Consider the following 12,925-nt stretch of genomic DNA (forward strand, 5'->3'; position numbering starts at 1 on the left):
GAAATCGATTTAAGGAGGCGGTTAACTCGATATTAATGACGACGTAGTGTGAACGGATACAGCGTTAAATCGGTATATCGGCCATTAAACCGATTTAAAGTCGCAGTGTAGACCTGGCCTAAGAGGTAAAAAACCAGGGCTGGTCTACACTAGAAAGTTAGATCCAGCTGTGTCACTCAAGGGTATGAAAAATTGACACCCCTGAGTGATGCAGTTCAGCTGACGTAAGTCCCAAAGAAGCTAATGCTAGACTGATGAAAGAATTCTCTCAGGAGGTGGATTTACTACAGTGATGGCAGGGGTTCTCCTGCCGCTGTAGTGTCTACATTGAAATGCTACAATCGTGCAGCTATAGTGCTGTAGCTCTACTGCTGTAGCATTTTAACTGTAGACATAGCTTAAGCCACTGAAAGGCCACCGTCTTTCGGAGCAGATCAACATCATCTCACAACAACTGATATTGCACACAGTGGCCAGATTTACCAATATGAGTACAGACACCCGATCTACAATGTTGAGAGCAGAGGATAAGTTACCAAACCAACTAGGACAGTGTTGGTGACATACTCAGGCCTGTATCCCTTTGGAAAGCTGAGGAATCTAGATACTTGACCAGCTCTAGTGAGGACACACACTAGTGATTCCAATAGTTTTTCAGTCATTTAATGGCCAGCACTGCTGAGATGTAGCAGAGTCCTGAGCTCAGGTAAATGGTAGAACTTTCTGTTTTTTAACCTGGTTGACTTGCTTTTCATTGTTAGTCTGACTGCACCCACAGGGCTTCAAGCAGCACAGCCCCATTGATCCAATGGCAAATGTACATGTATTTGAGCAGATAATGATCTCTATCTAAATGTGATTGATTTCAGGGAAAATAAAGGCAAGCCTCTTATTGTGTTAGGAAGAGAAAGAAGAATGACCACAGCTTCTGCAAGCTGTACAAGATTAACTAAAGTGGGACTTTAGAACATATAACAGCTGCTGCTGCTGCTATAATTTGTGAAATGGGGAAGTTTCCATCCATGCAACATCCTCTAAGAAACTTCAAATTCAGGAGATTAGAGAATACGGAAGGACTGATTTGATTTATGTGTGAAGTACGGTAAAAACACAGAGGGATGAAAATGTTTCAGCAAAACAGAAGGAATGTGTGACATTCTATACCTTGGGGGAGCATCCTGGAACCCCATATTCCTCATTTTCATATAATTGTGATCTTACATATAAAAACATGTCTTGTAAGGTATCAGGGCAAAGGTTTGATCTGCTGAAAGTTATTTCTCTGTCCATATATGTGTATCATTAATGCATATGAAGTTATGAAAATTGTGTTGTACGGTTGTCACTAAAACATGCTGTAAACTGGGGAATTAGTCAAATATTAGCTCCCCAGAGGCAACAGCAAGGAAAGTAACCAACACCCGGGTGGGGTATCAATCAACCATCAAGAACCATTGTCCAGCAAGGGAGCTACAATGCAATGACTCACCTACATGGGGCCACACCAGGGGAATTGCTCAACTTTGCCTGGAGATTCAGCAATGCTCCCAGACATGCCTGGACTTGTGTTTTCCAAGCACATGGACTGAGGGTATGAAACAGAGAGAGTGGCCATGTGCTGGGACCTTCTCCTGCCCCAAACTATGTTGCAAGCATCTAAGACACTGAGAAGAAGACAAGACTCCAACAGAGGAGACTGGCCTAGGTTTAAGGAACAAACCTGTATACTGAGGACTGCTTTATCCAGTGGGGTAAGAAAAACTGCTTAATCTAGTTGCTGCCCAGTCTAATAGGGTTGAGAGTTTAGACTGCACGCTTATATTTTATTTCTTTTGGTAACCAACTCTGACTTTTTGCCTATCACTTAACATCTATAATTTATAGTCAGTAAATTTGTTTAATTTTTTATCTTTACCAGTGAATTTTTATGAAGTGTCTGGCAAATCTGCTCAGGTTTGACAAAGGCTAGTGTAGCTCCACTTTCCATTGTTGAAGTAGTGAACCAATTAACAAATCTGCACTGCCCATCTTGAGCAGTGCAAGATGGTATATTCCTCAGGTAAGGTGCTGGCAGCTGCGGGTATTTGGCTTTGGGGCCTTTCTCTGGGTGATTCGTGAGTGGCTCTGGGAGGATTCATGCAATATAGCTGTGTGTGGAGCTCCATATGCTGTTGTGCTGACTGATCAAAATACCTGGAGGGGTTTGCTGTTGTTCACTAGCAAGGCATTGTGAGAGACAGCTCAGGCTGGAGAGAGTTCAGGAGGCACAGCGGTCCCACAGTCCCAGGCTGCACCCCGGAAGGATCCTGTCACAGCATGTTTACCAGAGATGTGTCTGAGCTGCAAAATTCAGATTTGGGTATGTCTGGATTTTTACCATTCCTAAAAGGTCAGATTCACAGTGACAGTAAAAAGATCATCATTGTGAAATATGGACCAAAATTAAAGTTGGCTTTGGAAAGATACCCAAAAGTTCACAGAATTTAATTTGAGTCCATCTTTTTTGGCAGTGCTGACAGCAACAACAAGCAGCAGCTACTTAGTGCTTTCTTATCACCTGTTCTTTTTTTACTGACATTCTTGTTATGCCTTCACTCTATGTCTGTCTCACACAGTACCTGGTATAAAGATATACTAACACTGTACACTGGAAATTACTTAGAAATTCCCCACTTATATCAGTAGCTTTAAGTTCTTTTGAATGATCAGTTGTTCTAAGTTGTCAGCTTGCCCTCACTGCTGAACTCTATGTAAATTGTCTCCCTGGACAGACAACCAATAAATAACAGCTTTCTATATTATTTGATCAAATATACACTTATCGAAATTCAGAAAATCTGTATTTTTACAAAGTAAATGAGTACAAACATGCTGGGTCTACATACATGTCTACTATAGAATATAAACGAGGCCTTCAGTTTTGTCTCATATTCCCCATTACTGTCATATTCCTCAGAACATGTGGTATTTGGCCTCACTACGTTTCTTGGAACTGCTTATGTTTTTCTTCCTAATTCTTTTCACGTATTCACTGACTCCTGAGATAGGCTTGTGGGCCCAAGAAATCACCCATGACTTTTCTAAGATGCTAAACTTGCCTATCATGCACTGTTTCATATTTCTTTCCATTTAAAAATAGGCGAGCAACTGATTGATCCTAATCAAGAACTAATTTATTATATAGATCTTATTATACAAAAGCTTAATGTCAACAATTTTGCCTCTGAAGTTCAAGTGTGAAATGGAAGCAAAAAAATGCCACAGGTTTTTCAACACCCCTATATTTTCATATGCCAGCATGGAAGATGCCTCATATTGTGTCAAAAGATTATGCAAGAGAAATGAACACCAACAACCAAGACAGAAACATCCTCCCCCTCTACCCCCCACACCCCGGGTTCCAGATACATTTGGGTAGAATAGATTGATAAATAATATTTGCCTGAAAAGACACTTTCACTAGCAATGGTCTGATGATGAAAATACGAAAGTTAACTTACACAATACCCATGTAAGTGGAAAGGAAAAAGCAACCATATTTAAATAAGGAAATGAACAATTAGGAAAAAAAAGTCTATAAATTATGACTTGAAAAACAACCCCCTGCCCCAAACCAACCCACCAACCCCCTCTTAAAAATGACAAAGCCCCCCAAAAACATTTGCATAAAAATGGTCCTGAATTACAGACATTAAATATAAACCTCACAAAAGATGTCAATTATACAGCATGCCCATTTTTTAGGATTTTAATTATAACAAGTTGATTTAATATTGATATTAAAATAGAATATACCAACCATCGCTGACGCTAAACACCCAGGAAAGCACAAGAAGATAAAAGAGATATTAGAAATAGTATGAAAAAATATAAACATGTTTTAGGGGGTTTTTTTTGACCCAAACCATTGATTTATGCTAACATTCTTTATAGGATGATATCATATGCATTATGCAATCAAATTCAAACTCCTTTGCTGAAGAAGTTATTTAAACAATGCTGTGGAAATTCCACAGTAGAACTGTTCTACTTAGGTTTTCCTGATGCCAAACCTCTGAGTGATATTTCTCATGTCCTATTAACTTTAGCTTTGATATTCAAATATTAGTAATAGTGCTGGTCAGAGACTTGAATTCCCAGTCCACAGTAAATTTCAAAATGAAAAAGTTGTTCCAAAATGGAATGATAAATGAAAGTTCAACATTTCCCATGAATCAGAATTCCAAAGTTTCATTGTGATCTTTTCTAAAGATTTCCAAGTCTCCCAGAGCTGCCCCTTACTTGGGAGCCCGCAGCTGCCGAGGAAACTGGGCTGCCAAGGCGCCAGGCAGGTAAGCTGACAGAAAACTAGGCAGGGTTCTGTTGGAAACTTGTCTGGTTTTTGCTCAGAATTTTGTCAAAATCAGGATGGTCCTGCAGAGCATTTTTATTTGAACATCATTTTCTGACAGAAAATGTCAAATGATGTCAGAAAATTTCCAACCAGCAATAATTAGTACACTTAAGTGCCAAATGCATTCTTTCTAAAGACACTGAGAATATTCAGGATTGCCTCAGGGAGTCAAATGTTCAACTCTGATTGAAGGTCAGTGGGATCCATCCACAAACATCAAAGTTCATTCTTCATTGCATAATAAAGAACAAATTCTTAACATGCTATAACACAAAGACAGCTCTATGATGTATACTTTACTCTTATTAGGTAAGTGTTCATGTGCTAATGGAAACCATTTTTTGAAATGATAAATAAGTAATTACCTGCATCTCATCTAGTTTGGACTGAATGTCTGGAGGGAAATCTCCTGCTCCACAGCTAAAGGGGTCAAATGGTTCTGCTCCAAAAAGGTCTCTCTCTAGAATGAAAAGGAACATTAAGACAAAGGTTAGTGACATAGGGAAGGAATAGCATGGTTCGTGGTAAGCATGTCTCCCTACAAAATAACCTAAACAACATTTCCTGTAATCCATTTTATGAACAGCAATGTTTAAATATAAAGTTGGAAGATAGTCTGAGTTAGCTTCTTTTCCTCCCTTTCTAAGAATGCTACCAAGCTGATGTTTTCACTTCTTTATTTGTTTTCAGTTATCTCTCTTGCATTTTTTTAGGAATGTTCAGTAATTATCCTATCATAGCCTAGCTGAAGGAAGTTCAGGCCTTACCCCTTGTCTCTGTGAGGTAAGTCCTAATGGCACAGTCCTGCAATTATTGTGTGTGGGAGTTTCATAAATGAAAAAGGTGCAGAAGTGGGCACCAAGCATTCATCTTTTTTTTTTTTAATTTAATCCATGGCAGAAATAGACTCTTGAAAACTATCCAGTCTTCATGTCACCTGTTTGTTGCTTCTTGCAGTCAGGTCAGAGGGTTTGCATAAAGACAAATGGCCCTCTCTGTACACACCAAGTAAGGCCTTGACTTGCAACATAGTTCTTTTAGACACAGCTGGTATTAATGGAAACAACTATTAGCCCTCAGGTATTTTAATTTACTCTTAGATAAGAAAAAGACAAATCAAAAAATAAAAAGTAATGGACCATGAAAGATCAGTTATCATACATGTCCAAAGAACCCGGAACTGAAATGGAGCAATACATCTGAACATCTCTTTCTGTCAGTGCCTTACAGCAACTTCTCACTATTCATTTTTTCTTCCTAACTAATCTTTGTTTTTCTTAATTGTGTCACTGCCTATTTTTAAGGTCCAGTCAAGATCCAGTATCTTCAGTATCACTTTACTATATTAGCTCAGTACTATACTAATCTTATTTCATCTGATTTGTAGCCCAAGTTCATTGATTTTTTCTCTCTCATCAGGTACAGATGTTTTTTTCTCCATAAAATGAGTGCCATGTAAAAATGCTATTCCTAGACTGGAAGCCAGCTAAACTGGTTTTGATAACCATTTTGCTAACACAGTTTAAACATATTGGTTGCATCACTTGCAAAACTAGGTAACTACATCTGCACAGTTGCCAGAAGGAAAGTTAAAATTATATCCTATCTTTTAGCCACCTGATCTGCTAACCATGCTGCTATCCAATTATAAAGTGTGTTAATTTAAAAGTAAAGAAGGCTATTGATACCTGTAATACTACTAGCTTTATGTTCTAGCCCAAAATATGACCTGCAACATTAGAGTCAAGAGTTGGGAATCAGCAGTCAATTATGTTACACTGAACAACAAACTACAAAGTATTTTCTAAATCAAGAGACTGCATGTTACAGTACTACTGTTCATGCAATCAATGCTGAAAGAAATTGCACAGGATACATACAGAATATAGAATATTAATATATTAATTTTGAAATCTGTTTATAGAACAGCATGTCTACACAGCCGTGATTTCGATGGCAATTCTGTGTGGCTGTATGCATGTGTGTATGATTCACAAAAAATCACAGGTTCAAGTCTTGGCCCCACTTAAGTCAATGGCAAAACTCCCTTGAATTCAGCAGGGCCAGGATTTCACCCACTGATGTGGTTCCCATGCCAGCCCATTGCAATAGATCATGGGTTTTAAACTAACAATTTCGTATTATTACATGGCTTTAAGATATTCAGATTTTTTTAAAAAGGATATTAGAGTTCTCATAATGTCTCATTGCAAACAACTTAAATTATCATGTGCCACAACATATTTAACTAAAATGACTACGTTTGCATCTTTTCCATGACAGGATCATGACTTTTCCCTTTTTTTTTTGCCATGATTAACAACTAACCTTAAGTATGTCAAAATCCATTTGAAACAACAAGTATTAAGAGGCTATTTTAATGTTTCTGTCATACTTAACATCAAAGTATTAAAGCAAGATGGAATTTGATTGGTTAACCAGAACCTCAGAAGCTGCGGTTACATTACACTCCATGTGGTTATATGATGTGGCCTCGAACCTTAGGACTATATCGTGACCCATGGTGCAGCTCCTTTATGCTAGCAGAAAGCTGTCCATTGTAGGCAAATACAGACCACTATGGTGTAGGAGAATCCTTGGCTAATATAGAGCTGATATAACTGGCCTCTGGATCTATGGCTTTCTGTATAACAAACAGGATTTCTCCGGGGTGCACTAAAGAGATATGGCTAGAGTACTCTTCAGTTCTGGTGATTCCCAGATGGTAGCCAGCATATGTTGGGCAACTCAGGGATGCTCTAACTGACAATGGGCACAGAATCATCATTCTTCGGTAGTGTTCAGGAGATATATGTAGATTCCTTACTATAGATATGAGTTATTTTTATTTTTATTTAGTATTTCCATTTCATAATACCAAGAAGATGATATTTTTCAGTGTGATATTGTCCTTGGCAGATAACTGAAGGCAGTCAGTTTTTGATATCATGCCTTACCAAACGGGCAGTGAAATAAAAAAACCCATGGCTTTTGCATTTCTTAGAGCTGAAATATAACTTCATATTATTATTAAAAGGAAATTTCTGAAAATTCAGCTGATATGAAATATTTTCAGTTATTTCAGAATATTTCTCATTTGGGCCCAAACCTGCGAGAAGCAGTTCTGCTCAAGTCAATGGAACTCCTCATATGTGTAAGAGTTGCAGGTTACAGAGTTTGATCAGTAATTTCTCCCTTCAGGTGAGGGAATGGTTTGTTTCTACTGTTATTTATTTTATGTAACTTTATCCTTCAAAACTATGCACAGCAAGACTTACTCTAGATGCGCTAAACCATGCCATTCATCAGTTTAATTAATGTTCAAAATTAACTTTATAGATACTTATCCAGTGCCATATCGAATAAACTTTCCAATACAAATTATGCCTGAACACGTTCAGCGTCTAAATACCTATCTTAGGGTTGGGTTTGATCAAATACTGTTCTTTGGAGAGGACTGAGAATTGCCCTTGTACTTCCACACTCTCTTTGCTGTACTTAAAAACAACATTTATGTTTCATGACATGTTTGTGAGTGGATGTAATACTCTGAGTTCTGAGAGAAATGGACAACACTGCCCTGAGCCAGACACAGTGCCAGGCAGGTGTTGTGAAAGCTACCACACACATTTTGATTTATACAGCCTTGTTCTGAGCAGCCACATTATTGTCGCTGTTCTCCTGAACAGAGGCTGTCAGTTGTGTGGTAACTTTGGGCTAGGTAACAACATTTAGGCACAGCTGTGTGATGGATGCAGCTGCACCCTCCAGGGGATCACCACAGGCTTGTCTCTCAGAGCCCTTCACCCTGCATAAGGAGTGAACCACTGCACCCCTTTAAGTGATGCAGCTTCCCTGTGTGGCCATCCCACTCTGTGAGAAGTGCCTCTGGTCTATAGAAGTGGAAGACAACATTTCAGTTTGAATGTGCAGTACTTGCCCTGTCTGAAATGTAGCCTAATAGGAGGTTAAAAATCAGCAGATACTTAACAATGAAACTAGTTTTTTGTTACAAAAATGACTATATTATACATATGCATTACACTTAGAGAGAGAAAAGTATAAAAGTAATTTTCAAAACAGGATTTAGAAATACTGCACCTGTCAGTTGTGTTATCTCCATGACTGAGAACAGTCCCTCAATGAGAGTTTCCATTGTAATAATATCGTATTTCCCATCCTGAGTATGTAGATTAGGATAGAGGTAACACAGATCCTTTTTGACTATCTATGACATGACAAAGCAAGTGAGAATTTCTTAAAACATGAGAATTTCTCACCTGGTAATTCCTTTTTGCCACTATATAAATCCATTATATGCCTACACCTCAAATACTGTGTGCAGTTCTGGTCACCCTATCTCAAAATGGATACATTAGAATTGGGAAAAAAGTACAGGGAAGAGGAATAAAAATGATTAGGGGTATGTAATAGCTTTCATATGAGGAGAGAATTAAAAAGAAAGGGACTGCTCAACCTGAGGAAGAGACAACTGAGTGTATATATGATCGAGGTCTATAAAATCATGAATAGTGTGAAGAAAAAGTGTTATTTACCCCTTAACATAACACAAAAAGCAGGGGTCACCCAATGAAATTAACAGGCTTCAGGTTTAAAACAAGCAAAAGACAGTACTTCTTCACACAATGCACAATCTGTGGAACTCATGGGCAGCAGTGTTCTGAAGGCCAAAAGTATAACTGGGATCTAAAAAAATTAGATAAATTCATGGAGGACAGGTCCATCAATGACTAGTAGCCAAGACGGTCAGGGCTGTGACCCTATGCTCTGGGTGTCCCTAACCTCTGTCCCCCAGCCCGAAATGGGGACTTGATAATGATGTGGATCACTTGATACACTTGTCTGTTCTGTTCCCTCCCTCAGAAGCATCTGGTACAGGTGTCTGTCAGAGACAGGATACTCTGAACCAGTATGGCTGTTTTTATAGCTATATCAGAGACACGCTATGATGATTATTTAAAGGAGTCTATATTGTTTATTGGAATTTTCACAAAGGAAGTACCTGAACTCAGTTCGTCATCGGTAACTAAAAGAACTGAAAAACTGATTTTTCAACCCTTGTATTTGCAATGTATATATAGTGTGGAGGTGAACTTGAAAACTGAATTTAAAATTGAGTTAAACTGAGATTTCTGTGTTCATTAATCCCACTAACCAGGCTGGTGAGACCATTCTGCATTCAAATATGTTTTAACTTCTTAAATATTCTTTTTTGGCCTTGCTCTTCCTGGTTTGCTGAAGATCTCATAATTTCTCAGTTTGTGACAACACTGATACCACAAATCTCAATGTAACAGTATTATGTTATTGGCCCTACAACAGACAGAAAGATTCTGGATATTTCACAAAGTGGAAAAAAAATCATTGGCTGGTGGAAGCACTCAGTAAACAATCTGGATTTAACTAGCTTTGCAATTCACCTTGAAGAATCCCATCTTGCATCCTGAGCACTCCCTTTCATAGAAAATTTCTAATTTTTTTTGTTTGCTTTTCTAATTGAAACAAAAAAAAATTTCAAAGCATTGAAATCCCCTGTGAAACAGAATTGTCATTCTCCACATAGCTCTCTCTCATCTACAGTGGGGATGAGTAGAGCCAGCAATTGAGGCACCATGAGCCTGGAAGCCTGGGATGTTGAAGAACTCAGCTGGCATGCTGGTAGAAAATGAGTCAGGTTCTGAAAGCTATCTGTTAGGCAGGGTTCTATTGAAATCCTGCCTAATTTCTGGGGGAGTAACATCAAAATCGAACTGTCTCTGCGAAACATTAAATTTCAACAAATCAGTAAATTCTGAGAACCAAATGCCTTCTTGGGATTTTACTGAGCAGCTCTAAAAGGAGGCATTCTTGGGTGGAATGGGGTAGTGGATGGGACATGCTATAACTTTCACCAGGAGCCAGCCCCATGAGCAGAGGAGGCAGAAAGGTGGCTTAGAGCCTCCTTTATATCCTTCCTTGAGCTATAAAATCCCAGCATGAATATAGATTAATCTATAACATAAATTTATACAGAAAAAAGACTCAAACCTGTCCTTTCTGTGCATCCCAAATTGCAATGAGATCAATGAGATTTTGAGAACATAAAGAATATTGCAAGAATATCCCTTATAACTGAAGCATACCAGGCAGCACAAAGAGAGTTCTAGGCTATGTATGAACAGATTTCTACTGCCAGACTACACTAATATGATGTGATGCTTAGGATCTGATTCTGATAGTCTTTGGTGCTATCAAACTGTACCAGCTGTCCCACTGAAATCACTGGAGTAAAGTACTACTCAGCGCAAACAAGGGTGGCAACATTAGGGCTACGAGCAATTGTAAAGACACTCAGCAATACCTCAATCATTCAGTGTCTCCTTAAATTTCTGGAATATGCAAACTTCTTACTCACTTTTCAGAACATATGACACCCTCTGAATTGAAACTGAGTATCCAGGTTATCAGTTCAATTTAAAATTCCTTTCTTTTTCAAAATTAATTCAAAATGGTTTGTCAATAGTCAGATCAAGACAAAAATATATTTTCTCTATATTCTAGCAGAAAATGGTGTATTCATTAGAGTAATGGAATTTGTAGGCATGACTGGTGCTACTCATTGAGTAGATGTCTTCTGAGAACTATCCACAATGACTCCAAGATCTCCTTCTTGATTGACAACAGCTAATTTCAGCCCCATCATTTTGTATGTATAGTTGGGATTGTGTCTTCCAGTGTGCATTACTTTGTATTTATTAACACTGAATTTCATCTGCAATTTTGTTGCCCAGTCACCCAGTTTTGTGAGACCCCTTTGTAACTCTTTGCAGTCTGCTTTGGACTTTGCCACCTCACTGGTTAGCCCTTTAGCCATATCACTTATGAATATGTGGAAAAGCAGTGGTCCCAGTTCAGAACTTTGGGGGACCTTGCTGTTTACCTGTCTCCACTGTGAAAACTGACCATTTATTCCTACCCTTTCTTTGCTATCTTCTAACCAGTTACTAATCCATGAGAAGAGCTTCCCTCTTATCCCATGACCCCTTAATCTGCATAAGAGCCTTTGTTGAGGGACCTTGTCAAAGACTTTCTGAAAGTCCAAGTACATGGTATGTGCTGATTGGTCTCTGTTGGTTTTTGTTAGCGAGCCAGATGCTGTGGCCATGAATGTGGCAGAACCAGTGGCCCAATGGTTTTAGAACACTGCAACAATTTGGCTACTAGTTCTGCCACATACATGGCCAGAGCATCTGTAGGAACTTGTTAAAAAATATGGATTTGGTATTTCCTTTATGGACATGTATTACGTAAGCAGTTAATGAAACCATTAACACCTGCAACACCTGACCTCCATGTTAGGTGTTAATGACATCAACTGTTGCGGTAGTATCATCTCATGTTCAAAACTCATGAGTCAGTCCTCAAAAATCGAGATTGACTTTAAAATCATGAAATTTTAAAACAAAATTAATGTTTGCTCTCATTATCTACTTTCTGTTTTTTGAGCCTTTGAGGTTTACATTTTCAAGATTTTCTTTGCAACTACGAGGGCTAGAAATATACTTAAAAAAAAAAAAGAAAACTGAGATTTTGTTGTAACCAGAGGACTCAAAAGATGGGGCTTTAAGAAAAACACCAAACATTATAAAGCTCCATTGCACAATTGCAACACAACTGCAACATTGCTGTTCAAAGGAAATGCAAATACTTTCATCAACTATAAACAGCCTTTCAGTTCACCGTTAAATGGCAAATTCTCTTGCAGTGTTTTTCTGTTAAGTTAAAGAAATTAAAATCAGGACTGATGTTAGTTTCATTTATACCACTTTTCTACACTGAGTTAATGCATAGCTTAATTGGAGTCACTCCTAATTTACACCAGTGTAACTGTGATCAGAATTAGGTACCATTTCTGTTACCTGGTATTTTTGGGCCCGATTCTACTTCCACTGAAATCAATGGGCTTTTGCCACTGACCTAGATGAGACCAGGAAATGGATCTTCATGTGTACACTAGGTGGAAGATGTGCAGTGACACATTCTGTAAAGTCTGCAGATCAAATTGAACCTTGATTTGAGCAGGCAAAACACTAATGACTTCAGTGGACTTGTAGTTGGGCTGAATTGGGTATTCTACTTTCTCTAGTACATTCTGGGGTCAAATTCGGAGAGCTCAGCAACTCTCAGGATATGACTTCTACACTGGGGTGGCCAACTTGTGCCTCAGAGGAAGCCAGAATTTACCAATGTGCATTGCCAAAGAGCCACAGTAACACATCAGCAGCCCCCCGTCAGCTCCCTCCCCACCCTCAGTGTCTCCCATCCGCCAGCAGCACTGCTGATCAGCACCTAACCCTCCATCCCTCACTTCCTGCCTGCTGCGATCAGCTGTTTTGTGGTGTGCCGGAGGCTTGAAGGTGGGGAAGAGAAGGAGCAAGGGTGCAGCAGAGACAGGGAAAGGGGCAGCAGCCTTGGGGGAAGGGGTGGAGTGGGGGCCGGGCCTGGGGCAGAGCCAGGGGTTGAGCAGTGAGC

At 39.0% G+C, this 12,925-nt stretch overlaps 1 protein-coding gene across 3 annotated transcripts in view; it reads right to left on the reverse strand.

The window, feature by feature from the left end:
• Positions 1-12,925, reverse strand: part of GULP1 (GULP PTB domain containing engulfment adaptor 1) — a 217,202-nt gene that overhangs the window by 18,041 nt on the left and 186,236 nt on the right. For all 3 annotated transcript variants that reach the window (XM_075070066.1, XM_032802591.2, XM_075070065.1), the window contains one exon: positions 4,759-4,853. In XM_075070066.1, the coding sequence (XP_074926167.1) occupies positions 4,759-4,853 (95 nt within the window). The remainder of the gene's footprint in view (positions 1-4,758; positions 4,854-12,925) is intronic.

Source organism: Chelonoidis abingdonii, chromosome 10 (genome assembly GCF_003597395.2).
Source record: "Chelonoidis abingdonii isolate Lonesome George chromosome 10, CheloAbing_2.0, whole genome shotgun sequence".
NCBI lineage: Eukaryota > Metazoa > Chordata > Testudines > Testudinidae > Chelonoidis > Chelonoidis abingdonii.